A 15,041-nucleotide genomic window follows, 5' to 3' on the forward strand; every position below is an offset into this window, starting at 1 on the left:
TTCTCTTTGCCTTGATTTCCCCGCCTTGCCCTTCTCCCTCCCTCCCCCCTCCCCCACCCCCGTGGCAGAAATAGGATGCGTCCCCTTTAAATTTACCCAGGAGCCTTGAAAAGGAGCCCCAGGGGCCCCAGGGGGGGGGAAGGAAAAAAAAAAAAAGCTTTCCCCACCCTGGCTAGCCGGAGCCTTGCTCGCTGCCTCCGCTCGGCCGCAGGCGGGTGGGGGGGTCCCGCTTTGCAAAGCGCGGCGGGTGGAGCCGATTGCAAACCCCTCGGCCGGATCGATTGCAGAATTATTGCATTTTATTTATCTGCCTTTTTGTGTGTGTGCGTGCGTGCGTGTGTGTGCGGGGGGGGGAGGTGGAGAGGATTTTTTTTTTTTTTGAAAATTGGGAATTGCACGCAGTTGCAAGCGAGAAGCGAGGGAAGGAGGGGGATCGATCGGTGCAAAAGGGGAGGAAGGGGAGGGGGGCGGCGATGGATGTCTGAAAAAGAAGAAAGAGAGAGAGAGAGAGAGAGCGCGAGCGGAGGAGCAGGCATGGAGCCCCCCCACCTTTCCATCAAACAGGAATCCTTGGATTCAGGTGAGAACAAAAGGGACCCTTGCAAAACGGAGACCCCCCCCTCCTTCCCTCCCTCCCATCTCCTCTCCACCTCCCCCCCCTTCCCGCCCCAGTTTCTCTATCCACACCACCTGCTGGCCCTGGTTGCATAGAAAGCGCCCCCCCCCCACGCCGTTGCCCCATATCCTCTTTCCCCCCCCCCATCTTCTTCCACTCTTAACCCCCCCCCCTAATTCAAAAAACATTGCAAAGGGGGAAGGGGGGCAGCTGGTGGGCCTCCCAAGCTTTGGGGGAAGGATGGAGTGGCTTGTTGCAATGGGGAGGGGAAGGGGAGGAGAAGGGAGAGGGGAGGGCCAGGACGGAAGGGGGGGGGGCTTCCCAGGAAGGGGATGAGGGGGGAGAGAGAAAGGCGGCAAGAAGACACAACAACAACAACAACAACAGCAGCAAGCTGAGTTGTGTCTCTTTCCCCAAGGCTGCTTCACCTTGCCAGTCCTTCTCCAGCTTGGATGGGGGTGGGGGGTGGGGGCAGGGTCGGATGCATGGACCCCTTACTCCTCCTCGGACCCTCGGAATGGGACGGAGCCCCCCTCTGCTTTTCTGACCCGCTCGGCCAAGTTCTGGATTTTGCATTCGCACAAACTTTGGGAGTTGTGCCAGTCTTTCGCTTGGGTTGCTGTCAAATTGCGGGGTTTGGCCAATCTGGGGCAGGATGTTTGGAGGGCAGGAGGCTCCCCCCCCCCCCGGTCTTTGGGGTTGAGGATCAATTCTGTCCTTGGCACTGTGGGGCGAGGGGGTCCCTCAGCCGGGGTGGGGGTCTCCCTGAGTGGGACTCCTTCAGTGGCTGGTCCTGGTTTTGGAGAGAGATGTTCACTGAGACACACAAACACAGAGACACATTCAGTCGCTCACTCTGAAGCTGTCCACTGGGAGAGAAACACACAAACAGCACAAAGACACACAAAGACATTCACTCATTCGTGTCCACTGGGGGAGAGAGAGAGAGACACACATACACAACACACAACAAAGACGAACCCACTCATTCTGAAGATGCCCACTGGGAGAGTGACACACATACACAAAACACAACACACACACCACAAAGACGAACCCGCTCGTTTTGAAGATGTCCACTGGGAGAGACATACAAACACACTCTAAAGATGTCCACTGGGAGAGAGAGAGACATAAACACAACACACCAAAAGCAAACCCACTCATTCTGAAGATGTCCACGGGAGACACACACACCAAACACACACACACACACACACACACTGTGGGCTACAGCTCGGTCTTGGAAACAGTCTTGGGGCCAACAAGCATTGTGAGGGGAGGGAAACTTTGGGGGGGGGAACTGCTTGTCCTGGCAAAGCCCCCCCCCCCCCACTTTGGCCTGGTCCGAATTTGCTGCAAAGAATGGATGGTTACAGAGAGTCCTCAAGTTACGAGCACAATTGAGCCCGGAATTTCTGTTGCTAAGCGAGACGGCTGTTAAGTGAGTTTTGCCCCATTTTCACGTCCTTCCTCGCCCCAGCTGTCAGGTGAGTCACTGCGGGTTTTAGTAACAAGGTCCAGAAGCGAATCTGGCTTCCCCATTGACGTTACTTGTCAGAAGCTCGCAAAAGGGGATCGTGTGACCCCGGGATGCTGCAACGATCCTAAGTGTGGAAAAAGGGCCCTAAGTCGTTTTTTTTCCAGTGCCGTTGTAACTTCAAATAGTCACTAAATGAAGTGTTGTAAGTAACACCCCCCCCCCCGATGTTTTTAAGAAAAGACTAGACAGCCACTTGTCTGGAATCCGATAGGGTCTCCTGCTCAAGCTGGGGGTTGGACTAGAGGACCTCACAGGTCCCTTTCGACTCTGTTATTCTGTAATTCTGCCCTTCCTCCCTCCCTCCTTCCCCTCCCCCATATTCCTTCCTTCTTTCCTTCCTTCCTTCCTTCCTTCCTCTTTCTTTCTTTCTTTCTTTCTTTCTTTCTTTCTTTCTTTCTTTCTTTCTTTCTTTCTTTCTTTCTTTCTTTCTTTCTTTCTTTCTTTCTTTCTTTCTTTCTTTCTTTCTTTCTTTCTTTCTTTCTTTCTTTCTTTCTTCTTTCCCTGGAGGTTTTTAAGAAAAGTCTGGACTCCTGCTCAAGCAGGGGATTGGACTAGATGACCTCCACGGTCCCTTCCAATGGTGTTAAGACTAACAGTCCTGGATCCTTGGACCTCCACAAATCAGATTTTTGGTGCCCAGATTCTCCTCTTCTGCTTGCCTCTTGTGCAACTAGTCCTCGACTTATCCCCTTTCGTTTAGTGACCGAAGTTACAATGGCAGTGAAAAGGACTGCTTCTTAGGACTGCTTCTCCTCCTTAACAACCATTGCAGCCTCCCCCTCGGTAACCAAAACCTGGTGAAGCAGGTGACCAAAACTTGGCCGATTTTGGTAGGTCTTTACGCCCATCTGTGATGGTCCTCTGATCAACCTTGGCGACTTTTCCAGCCTGCTTCCGACGACCGAACTCCACGGGGTAGCTAGATTTGCAAAAACGATTGTGTGATCCAGGTAACGGCGGCGGCAGCAGCGGTTGGCTTAACTGTGGCCCAAAAGGCCCATCAAATCGGGCGCAACTCGCTTAACGAACGCCTTGCTTAGCCGCAGAACATTGGGGCCGTAAAGCCGAGGGCTACCCGGCATTGCATGAGTGTAATTGAGCCTTTGTATCCCGCCAGGAGATTCCACGTGCCCGGAAGGCGCCTCCGATTCCCAGCACAGCGGCGAGTCCGGACGTCTCCTGCATCCCGCCGGGAACGGCTTGCTGCGAGGGATTACCAAAAAGGATCCTGTTGTGTCCCTTTTGGCCGGAGGGCGCAAATACTCAGACCATTGCGAAGCGCGAGCTTCCAGGCCGGGCAAAAGCCGGATTCCTGGGCGGGACCATCGGCGGTATTACCACGAACATTGGCGGGCGGAATACCTGATGGATTTCAACCCGGCGCGGCACAGCATGATCTGCATGGTGTGTGGGAGCTCCCTGGCCACGCTCAAGCTCAGCACCATCAAGAGGCACATTCGGCAAAAGCACACCTACTCCCTCACCTGGAGCGCCCAGGAGAAAGCGGTCATCATGAACAGCTGGGATGCTCACCTGGGCTTGGAGATGGAGGCGGAAGGGGCCTGCGGGTCCGCCAAAGGAGCCGGGGCGCCCCCTGGGGATCACGGTAGGGTGGCTCTCATTTGGGGCAGGGTCCCAGATTCCGGTGGGTGGGGTCTGTTTTGGCCTTTCTTGACCGGAAGCCCCTCGCTGGAGTTTAATGCAGAAAGTGGCGTTAGATGGGTGAAGGAACTCGTGTCAAATATCTCTTGATCTGGTTTCTCATTTTTTTATCCAACTTCTATCTGATTTCTGATCTTTAGTTTCTAATCGCTTATCTAATTTCTACTTAACTTCTAGTATTCATGCAGAGGTACAGTTTGGGGTAGCACTTAAGGCACCAGGCTAGAAACCAGGAGAGGGTGACTTCTAGATCCACCTTAAACAGAAAGTTGGCTGGGTGACCTTGGCCCAGTCAGTCTCTCTCTGCCCTGGGAAGGACACAATGGCAACCCACTCTCAAAGTCTTGCCAGGGAAGCTGCATGTATATGTCCAGGCAGTCACCTCAAGTCAGGTAAAGGTTCCCCCGCACATGCGTGCTAGTCGTTTCCGACTCTAGGGGCCGGTGCTCATCTCCGTTTCAAAGCCGAAGAGCCAGCGCTTGTCTGAGGACGTCTCCGTGGTCATGTGGCCGGCATGACTAGACGCCAAAGGCGCACGGAGCGCTGTTACCTTCCCACCATAGTGGTCCCTATTTTTCTACTTGCATTTTTATGTGCTTTCGAACTGCTAGCTTGGCAGAAGCTGGGACGAGTAACAGGCGCTCACTCTGTTACGCGGCACTCGGGATTCGACCCGCCAAACTGCCGACCGTCTGATCGACAAGCTCAGCGTCCTAACCCACTGAGCCACCGCGTCCCTTATATATATATATATATATATATATATATATATATATATATATATATATATATATATATATATATATATATATATATATATATATATATATATCCCATTTATTCTATCCATCCATTCATCTCTCTCTCATCCATTCCATCCATATCTATCTATCTATCTATCTATCTATCTATCTATCTATCTATCTATCTATCTATCCCTATCCTATCCTATCCTATCCTATCCTATCCTATCCTATCCTATCCTATCCTATCCTATCCTATCCTACATTTTTTAAAACAGTGAAAAGCAAATTAAACAAGGTTAAAATTAGGTTTCATCACCGCCCCTGTAGTGTGACTGGATTTCTTCTATGCTTGCAAGCAGTCCTTGACGTACGACAATTCATTTAGTGACTGTTGGAAGTTACAACGCTACAGAAACAACTGGCTTAACGACTGAGTCGCTTACCTACAGAAATTGTCATAAGTCGAGGACTGCCTGTATCCCTGTTAAATGTGGGGTGATCAGCCGGGCTGGGAAGCTGTGGGGAGGGGGGGTCCCCTGAATATTTTCCATCCCAGTCTAGTCTGCTATCCTGGCCTGCTGGAGAATGGAAAAGATTTACCCGTCTTGCTTCCACGCAGGAGAGCTTTTGCTGGACGGAGGCCGCCGGAGACGCCGTGGCCCGACTCCCCTTCCCTCTCGTGGGGGACGCGGGCCCTCCAGCCTGACCCTAAAGTCTTCCCCGGAGGGCGAGTCCCAGAGCCTGGAGCAATATTTGAAGCAATCCTTGCAAAGCTGGTTCCAGTCGGAGTTCCTGATGGATTACGACCCCCAGGGCAACCGCCTTTTCTGTATGATGTGCGGTTCCTCTCTGCCCAGTTTGAACCTGGATGACATCAAGCGCCACGTGATGGATGCGCACCCCACTTCTCTGGCCTTCAGCCCTGCTGAAAAGGGCGCCATCCTGGAGGCCTGGAACTCTCGGGAGCTGGTGCTGGGAGCCGAGGGGAGAAACGGAGGTGAGACAGAAATGGGGACTGGGGAGGATCCACTCGGGACGAAGGGGGACATGATAGCAGTCTTCTAGTATTTCAGGGGCTGCCCCAAAGAAGAGGGGAGAGGGGTCAGCTTGTTTTCCAAAGCACCTGAAGGTAGGACAAAAAAACTTGACTTCAAGGCAAATACATGCATACAATATCTCATTCATCTGCCTGCCTGCCTGCCTGCCTATCTATCTATCTATCTATCTATCTGTCTGTCTGTCTGTCTGTCTATCTATCTATCTATCTATCTATCATCTATCTATCTATCATCTATCTATCATCTATCTATCTATCTATCTATCTATCTATCTATCTATCTATCTATCTATCTATCATCTATCTATCTATCTCCTTTCTATCATCTATTATATCGTATCTGTCTATCTCTATCTATCTATCTATCTATCTATCTATCTATCTATCTATCTATCTATCTATCTATCTATCTATCATCTATCTATCTATCATCTATCTATCTATCATCTATCTATCTATCTATCTATCTATCTATCTATCTATCTATCTATCTATCTATCTATCTATCTATCTATCTCCTTTCTATCATCTATTATATCGAATCTGTCTATCTATCTCTATATCTATCTATCTATCTATCTATCTATCTATCTATCTATCTATCTATCATCTATCATATCGTATCTCTGTCTGTCTATCTATCTTATCTCTATATCGATCTGTCCATCCATCTATAAAATGGTTTTAATCAGGGAAGGCAGACCTTGGCAGTGAACAGGAATTCAGTTCATTCTACCTAATAAAAAAAGTTCAGGTTTAAAACCAACATGTTCTCCCAACATCTTTTCTAGGCAGGTATTGCCTCTTTTTCCAATAAGTCTTTTATCACATGTCCACCAAACATGATGATACGTGCCTGACTTATGTTTACATTTCCAACATCTATCTGACATATTCTTAAACATTTTTGCTAATTTTGCCTTTGGCAAGTGCCACCTATAGAACATTTTATGTAAGTTTTCTTTACAGGAAGTTGACATTGTCAATTTATAGTTTCATTCCCATAAATCTTGCCATTTTTCTAATTCCATATTATAACCAATTTTTTTTGCCCATCTTATCATTGTTTCTTTAACGTGTTCACTTTCAATAAAAAAAAATAAAAATTTTCTTAATTAATTTTTCATCCGAAGTCAACAATGTTTTATCAAAACTTAGTTTGTTCCTTATAAAATCCGTACATTTTAACCTCTCTATCGTATCTAGTTTGCATTTGCACACGTGTCCACCATGTTGGGTTGAATTCAATTCATTATTTTCTCTTCTTCTCGTAACCCATCCAGAAACCGGCCTGTCTGTGCAACAGGATCTGAACACGAAAGAGCGGGACTCTTCGCCTTCTCCAGACCACCCCACAGCAGAGGAGGGGATGGACGAGGCTGGCCCCTGGGACTCGGAAGAGAGCAGCCCTCGCGTTCCGGCACGTGGCCGGGACCACCGTCGCTACTTCCAGGAACACTGGAGGGTAGAGTACTTAATGGACTACAACGGGGTGCGCCACGGGCTGGTGTGCATGGTCTGCGGGAGCACCCTGGCCACACTCAAGATGAGCACCATCAAGAGGCACATTCAACAAAAGCATCCCGACTCCACACAACTTAGCCACCAGGTCAAGGCTCTCATCGTCCAGGAGTGGAATCAGAAAGTGGCCCGCCTGGCGGAGGCCGACGACTCGCAGCCAGAGACAGATGCCGAGGTGGACCAAGGTGAGGGACACTGCACACGGGTGTCTTGAGGCTGGAACTTCCCTGGCTGGTGTACGGATTATTATTATTTTTTTAAAAGCGAGGCATGCGACTGTCTTAAGCTAGTGTTCCTTAACCTTGATAACTTTAAAATCGGCAGACTTCCCAGGATTCCCCAGTCAGCATGGGTTAGGGTTAGGGCTGGCTAGGGGATTCTGGGAGTTCAAGTCCACCCCTCCTAAAGCATGCTGGCTGGGGGATTCTGGGAGTTCAAATCCACCCCTCCTAAAGCATGCTGGCTGGGGGATTCTGGGAGCTGAATTCTACCCCTCCTAAAGCATGCTGACTGGGGGATTCTGGGAGTTGAAGCCCACCAATCTTAAAGCATGCTGGCTGGGGGATTCTGGGAGTTCAAATCCACCCCTCCTAAAGCATGTTGGCTGGGGGATTCTGGGAGGTGAATTCTACCCCTCCTAAAGCATGCTGGCTGGGGAATTCTGCTTCACAGTGCTTTTGCGCCCTCTCTAAGCAGTTTACAGAGTCATCCTGTTGCCCCCAACAATCCAGCTCCTCATTTTTACTGACTTCGGAAGGACGGAAGTCTGAACCAACCTTGAGCCGGTCAGGATCGAACTGCTGGCTAGGTGCAAAATTAGCCCTCAGTACTGCATTCTAACCACTGCGCCACTAGGGCTCATAGAAACACCGTTATCCCTGACAAGCTCACCACCCTCTTTTGTTCTCGTTTTCCAGCCGAATCACGGCGTATTTACAAGCCACCTGCCTCTCCAGAGGATTGGGCCGTTCCTAAGAGGGAAGAAGATACCCCTGGAGCAGAGAGGTTGGCCCTGCCCCAGCCGTCTCCGCGGGCTGCCTCCACGCCAGTCGGGACCCTGTCTCGGCGGAGTCAGCGCCGAAACTACCAGCCCCGCTGGAGGGTGCAGTACCTGATGGACTACGACGAGCAGAAACATGGCTTGATCTGCATGGTGTGTGGGGGCACGCTGGCCACCCTCAAAGTCAGCACGATCAAACGCCACATCCTCCAGGTGCATCGCTTCTCTCTCGAGTACACCGAGCTGGAGAAACAGACAATCCTTGAAGCTTACGGTGAAAACGAACGGGTTTCCGGCGGCAAGGAGCCGCCGGGTCCAGAGGCACCCGCTAGCAACTCCGAAACTCAGGAGGTTAAGCCAAAGGTGGAAGAGGTCGGGAAGACGGCGCCGGATCACAAACTGTCTTTTGCGCGGTTTAGCCCCGCCTCTGAACAGTCGGGAAAACGGTGAACGGGACAGTTTCTCGTTTCCTTGCGTCTGCCACGGACAGCAGAGAGGGTTCAAATGTTTTTCGGAGACCTGCACGACGACGCTGCAGAGGCCCCGGACGTAATTCTTTTCCTTCCTTGTCCAGAGCATTTGTTTAATTGCATGTTGTGTTCCAGCAGCAACAGCTTTCCTCCCCCCCCCCTTCCTCACCCAGACCTCTGAGCTGCAGAGATTTTGACTCAGAAAACTTGGGGGGCTGCGAGGGGGGGAGGTTATGGTACATTGAGGCGCCACAGAGCAAACCAAACGGGGGAAAAAAAAGCGTATTCCTTCAAGCAAGGAATGGAAAAGGAACGGTAGACTTATCCTGAAACTGTCATTGTTAGGAAAAACACCAGGCTGGTGAGCTGCTAAATCTTCACGTGTGGCGTTTCTTATCCTGTGACAAGGCACTTAAGAGGCTTGGTGGATGCGGTTTTATTTTTTTAACTCTTGTGTGGCGGCAGTGCTTTTTTTTGTAAAAGAAAAAGGTGCCAGAACTCACACACGTCATACAAACCCGCCTTGCCTACCCTACAAGGTTCCATCCAAAAAAGGTGCCGGAACTCCGTTCTGAGCGTTCTATGAGAAAAAAAGCCCTGTGTGGCGGTATTCAGAGGTACGGGCCAGTCCGTGGCCGATCTGCAGGCTGTGGCGGTGGCAACTTCTGTGGTCAACCCACTTCGCCTCGTCGTCGCTCAGGGTCAGAAAGCAGCTCTCCAAGTAAGGCTGGGCCTAATCCTAATAACCTGGAATCTAGCTGGTGTGGGACCTGGTGCACAGGCGCCTGCCTTTAGATTTTTCATTTCATTTTATTATTATTTTTTTAAGAAAAAAAAGGGAAGTTGTGCATGCCACAAACCCACAAGTTTTTGCTTCCTGCCTCAGGAATGTCTTCATGCAAGCATTTGAAATCAAGAGGGGGAACAAGAGAGAGAAAGGCACGGTGTAAGTTGTTGGCCAGCATTGTGGCTTTAGGGATGAGCACAAGGCCTTGTGGCTGGACGGGGCTTATTCTAAGAGGCAAGCTTTCGGGCTGCGCAAAAAAAGCCTAACCCTTTGATTTCAAAGCCTCCCACAGAGATTATCCCAACGAAATGATAAATCATGTTTCTCCTGCACCCCAAAACTGAATAATGACGGACGCACCCAGAACCCGGTGGCATCACTTAAGGAAGTCTTGGGGAGGATTCGGGCTGGGTTCACAGTTTTCTCTTTGGGGCTGCACTTAAAGCCCGTGTAGAAGAGCGGATATATCGCAAGATAAATCAAGGGATTCTGTGTTTAGGGGACTGTACCATGCCAGGTGGAGAAACGGCATCGTTCACATGGTTTCTTCCATGAAGAATTGAATTTTTCCCTATTATTTTTTTTAAAAAACCAACAGTACGGCACAAAAGGAAACAGGACGACGGTTTTAAGCTGCGATGGTTTTTTTTTTGGATACAGAAAAGCAACGAGGAAAACTCTTCCAACATCCCCATTAAGGGCGGTCCAGAAAAATCAAGAGTTGTCAGTCTGCTAGATTTAAAGAGTTTCGCTCGTCTAGTATAAATATGAGCACTTCCATCCTTGTGGGCTCCAGGTCTGTTCCTCTGTAGTAAAGGGTTAGTAGGCCATGGAGGACTTCCATTTGAGCACTGGGTTTTGCCTTCTGCAGCGAGTAGGCGGGTCTTTCCAAGGAAAGATGGGACAATGTGGAACGGCGGATAGAAATCCCGGCTAAACAACGGGAGAGGAACGCCTGCTGGCCGAGAAGGAATGAGAGGGGTGGGGTTTCAGAGGACCCCCCCCTAGGCTGTTTGACTCTTGAATGGGCCAGCGAGGGTCTTTCAGGAAATAGTTTCGGAAAGAAGTGGGTAGGGATCAAATTGAAGGGCCCTTGGTGCTCTCTGAGCTGGGCGGTTTTCTTGCAGACGTTTCATGCCCAAACTAGGTAACGTCATCAGCGCTAGAGAGGAGTGGGGTTTGCTGCAAATGGTGCTTCTAGCACTGATGATGTTCCCTAGTTGGGTCATGAAAGGTCTGCAAGAAAACCACCCAGCTCAGCCAGCGCCGATTGAGCACCACTTCATTTCAAACCTGAGCTACAAATATTCTTTACAGAGATCAAACTGGTGGGGAAAAAAATAATGCAGATTTGGCATATTAGAATGACTGTCTGATCTAGGAACGGGATTGCTGAGCATAATAAAACAAGCTCAACCAGGAATCACCGTTAAGAGAGATCCTTCCCAATTTTCCTGAATTATACCTTCTGGAAAATCTCGCCCGCAATCCTGTATCCTGGGGGCAGGTGGGTGGCCTTGGATCAATCAGCTAAAATTGTGCGTAATCTCCATCCCCTTTTTTTTAAAGAGAGCTCCGGGGTACAGCTTGGGTGCAGCGCGATCAAAACGAACAGTCGCTGTTGTGTCCAGGCCATCCCAAACCCAACGCTGACTTGCTTTGATGTTCTGCATTGCTTCGAGATGGCAAAAGCGACGCTAACTGGTTTTGCAGCTGTTTTCCAGAACGGTCCCTTTATTTTATTTAAATTTTTTAAAACGGTATGACGGAGAACACTCTCCACTAGATGTAGCGGGCTTCTGCTGGAAGAACGTGCGAAGGGCTAAAGCCGGTTTTCAACAGCCCCCAAGGCTTGCTTTGAGGACGGAGAAAATGCTATCTAGAACCAGACACACGGCATATTTTTTTTGGCAGACTTCTCTCTTCTTCCATCTCATCGTCACCCCGTTTTCCTAAATGTCTGGTTTGTATTTTTCATGGCTGGCCCTCTTTTTGAGTTTTGCTACCGAGAAACATTTGAGGACAGCAGCCTTGTGACTGTGTGGGAACTGTCTCTCTGTCGCTTGTGGGTGGGAAGGTGTTTTGCATCGATACGAAATGTTTTTATAATATATATATATTATATATAAGCACTACGTTTTGTAAAAAAAAAACAGGTTATGGAGAAAAAAAATCCTTTTAAAAGTTCTGCTATTTTAAAATGCAATTCCAAAGCTTCCTTTCTTTAAAAAAAAAAGGGGAAAAAAAGTTTGGGGGGCTCCCACGTTTTCCCTTTTGCTGCTGTGGGTTTGGAAAGCAATCGGAACGGATCCGATTTTGCAGTGTGAGGTCAGGTTGGTAAGACTGCAGGTAAATCCCCAGAGGGCTATTTTCAAGGGGAACGGGCTAGCAGTCAAGGAAGCGAGTTCCAATCCCAGCCATCCCTGAGGAGGAGGGTGAGCAATCAGCAATTACGGAAGGCAAATGCGTTGGATCAAAAAAAAAAAAGGAATTTTTGCTGCTTCGCTGGGTTTTTCTTTGGTCCCAGAAGGCTGTAGCTGTGCCTTCAGCTCTTGTCCAGCTGAGGTGACTGCAGCGTCCTTCCACCAGGATAAAAGGTAAAGGTTCCCCCGCACATGCGTGCTAGTCGTTTCCGACTCTAGGGGCCGGTGCTCATCTCCGTTTCGAAGCCGAAGAGCCAGCGCTTGTCCGAGGACGTCTCCGTGGTCATGTGGCCGGCATGACTGGACGCCAAAGGCGCACGGAACGCTGTTACCTTCCCACCGGAGCGGTCCCTATTTTTCTACTTGCATTTTTACGTGCTTTCGAACTGCTAGGTTGGCAGAAGCTGGGACGAGTAACAGGCGCTCACTCTGCTACGCGGCACTCGGGATTCGACCCGCCAAACTGCCGACCTTCTGATCGACAGGCTCAGCGTCCTAACCCACTGAGCCACCGCGTCCCTTCCACCAGGATAATTTCTACCAAAATGGCGTGGATGATCAGCTGCCTTGCTGTTTCTAGCCTTGGATGGAGCCTTAGCCCTGGCACCTGCAACCAGGGCCTCATAGTCCTCATCTAAGACCCGTGTGTGTGTGTGTGCAAACTTGGCAACTTTTTCAAGACTTGTGGATTTCCAAGTCCCAGAATTCCTCAGCCAGTGTTGGCTTGAAGATTCCCCAAAATGGCTGGCTAGGGAATTCTGGGGCTTGGAAGTCCACAAGTCTTGAAAAAGTTGCTAAGTTTGGAGACCCTCGCGTTACACAAACGCAATGCCAAGTTTGGCCAGGCTAGTTCTTGGCCAACGCCAATGACAGAACCTCTTTTTTTTTCTTTCCTTTTTTGCAATCTTCCCAAACTAAGCTAAGTAGGGACCCTGTGGCTCAGGGTTGATTCCCACCCACCCCCACCTCCAGAAGTGGTTTGCCATTGCTGCCTTCCTAGGGCTGGGAGAACAGGGACGGCTCAAGGTCACCTGGCTGGCTTCATGCCCAAGGCGGAACTAGAACTCGGGTCTCTACGTTGATGCCACTGCACTAAGCTCTCTGAGGGACAGAGGCAGTTAAGAAATATGAAATACAAAACCAACAGGGTCTTCTTTAGCCGACAATTAAAAATAAAGGCAACAGCCACAAAAGTACAACGGATTTGAGCTGATGGTGGAAGGACCACCATCCCAAAGACGGTTAAGTGCCTTTATTTTTTAATTGCAAGGCAGTGAAGTCTTGCCTTGAAGACAGCATCACTTTCCTGGAGTTGCGTTGCTTTTTTTGGGGGGGGGGAACCAAAGTTTTTAGATCACCAAGTGCTCCTCTATTAAACACATCAAAGGACAGTTGAGACACACACACACACACACCCACCCTGCCTTCATATGCCTCAAACCCCAGAAGGACCCGTGTTTCCTGGCACGCCACGATCCCATAAAGCACATCGAATGCAAAGGGTGTTGTTGGTAATTCTTGTTTTTGCTATCTACGTACATTCTTTTTTTTTGGGGGGGGGGAAAGGGGAAAAAAAAAGTCTGCCGGGCGCAAGGCAGCCAGTTCACCATAAGTCAAACACAGCAGTGAGAGAACAGATGTCGAAGCACGGAGTGAAAGGCTTCCAGTGCAGAAAAAAAGGCTTTTAAAAAGGGTATTTTTTTTGGAGGTGGGGGGTAGAGAGAGAAAAGGTGGGTGGTTTTTGAAGAGGGGAAGAGAAGCTACAGGCTTAGCTCTCTCCTTGGGAGCAGAGGATGCCATAAAACATGTTAGAGGTGCATGAGCTCTCAGCAATTTTTTTGGGGGGGTGGGGGGTTTCCCCAAGAACTAACCCTGCCCTCCACCCCGTGGGGCTCTTTGCCCCTTGGTGGAGAAATTATGGCACAGCTGGCCTGTTGGGTTGGCAGATGGGATACTTCCCCCCCCCCAAGCTTAGGATTTTGGGTTGATGTGCCGAGGGTCTTCCCTTCCCGAGCCTGCGGCCCCCTCCCCAATTTTAAACAGCAGCTCGAGGAGCAGTTTGTAGTTAAGACTGGTGAGTTGCGGGGAGGAAACTGAGGCAGCCTCTGGTGGGAAGGCAATCCTTCCGATTCAGCTGCCCATTTCTTTCCAGGGTCTTCCTCCCTCCCCCCCCAACCCCCCCCTCACTTGCTCAGCCTCAACGAGAGACGCAGCTGAGCCATGCCAGATCAACCTCTTTATTTCTCCCACTTTAAGCCCAGTTTCCACTTTCGCCGGAAGGGAAGGCAGCAACAGAAATTAAAAGTTTGCTTCTCTTTCTCCCCTCCCCCCCACCCCGCTGCCTAAAAAGCCACCTCCAGGAGGACTAGCCTCTTTGCTCTCCAACTCGGCTCTTCCCGCTTTCCTGAATCTAAAATTTCACCCGTGCACGAAGCGAGAATCCCTCTGTATGAGAAGAGGGGGGGGGGGCTCATAAGGAAGAGGGGTCCCGTTGCCATCTTTTGAGACTAACATGGGATGAAAAAGGGAAGGGGGCCCCTGGATTTCCCCAAGGACAGCCATTTGTTACAGCAGCTGTGTGTGTGTGTGTGTGTATATATATATATATATATATATATATATATATATATATATATATATATATATATATATATATATATATATATATATATATATATATATATATATATATATATATATATATATATATATATATATATATATGTATATAAATCTGTCTCTCTGTGTGTGTATATACTGCTCAAAAAATAAAGGGAACACTTAAACAACACAATGTATTGTATTTAATAGTAGGATGTCTTGTGTTCCCTTTTTTTGAGCAGTATATGTGTGTGTGTGTGGGGGGGGGTGTCTTGGCGTATTCGGGTATACCTGTACCTGTGAAAATCTACGAAAACAAATGTGTGTGTGTGTGTGTATGTATATATTCTCAATATATACTGCTCAAAAATAAATAAATGGAACACTTAAACAACACAATGTACTGTATTTAATAGTAGGATGTCTTATCTTGTGTTCCTTTTATTTTTTTGAGCAGTGTATATGTGTGTGTGTGTATATATATATATATATATATATATATATATTCAGGCAGGGGGTGTCTGGGAGAGAAGGAAGAAAAACGGAGGATGAGCTAAGAGAGAGGGAGAGCAAAGAGTCAGGATGGATGCAGAATTACACACACACACACCACTC

General features: G+C 49.0%; 1 protein-coding gene across 1 annotated transcript; it reads left to right on the forward strand.

Moving 5' to 3' along the window:
* Window positions 1-223: 223 nt before the first annotated feature.
* LOC308679270 (zinc finger translocation-associated protein-like) lies at window positions 224-8,745 on the forward strand. Its single transcript, XM_081346875.1, has 5 exons — window positions 224-580; window positions 3,277-3,765; window positions 5,187-5,564; window positions 6,908-7,330; window positions 8,063-8,745. Exons 1-5 carry the CDS (start codon window positions 478-480, stop codon window positions 8,593-8,595), a joined length of 1,926 nt encoding a protein of 641 aa, XP_081203001.1. The 5' UTR covers window positions 224-477; the 3' UTR covers window positions 8,596-8,745.
* The last annotated feature ends 6,296 nt before the right edge of the window (window positions 8,746-15,041 follow it).

This window comes from Vipera berus (genome assembly GCF_964194415.1).
Source record: "Vipera berus genome assembly, contig: HAP1_SCAFFOLD_98, whole genome shotgun sequence".
Lineage (NCBI taxonomy): Eukaryota > Metazoa > Chordata > Lepidosauria > Squamata > Viperidae > Vipera > Vipera berus.

What these genes read in the sequence shown, in the direction of transcription:
- LOC308679270 (XM_081346875.1), top strand. Translation starts at nt 478, where the DNA reads ATGTCTGAAAAAGAAGAAAGAGAGAGAGAGAGAGAGAGCGCGAGCGGA. An exon ending in AGCCGAGGGGAGAAACGGAG is followed by an intron (nt 5,565 to 6,907) that starts GTGAGACAGAAA and finishes TAACCCATCCAG; the next exon opens with AAACCGGCCTGTCTGTGCAA. An exon ending in AGATGCCGAGGTGGACCAAG is followed by an intron (nt 7,331 to 8,062) that starts GTGAGGGACACT and finishes CTCGTTTTCCAG; the next exon opens with CCGAATCACGGCGTATTTAC.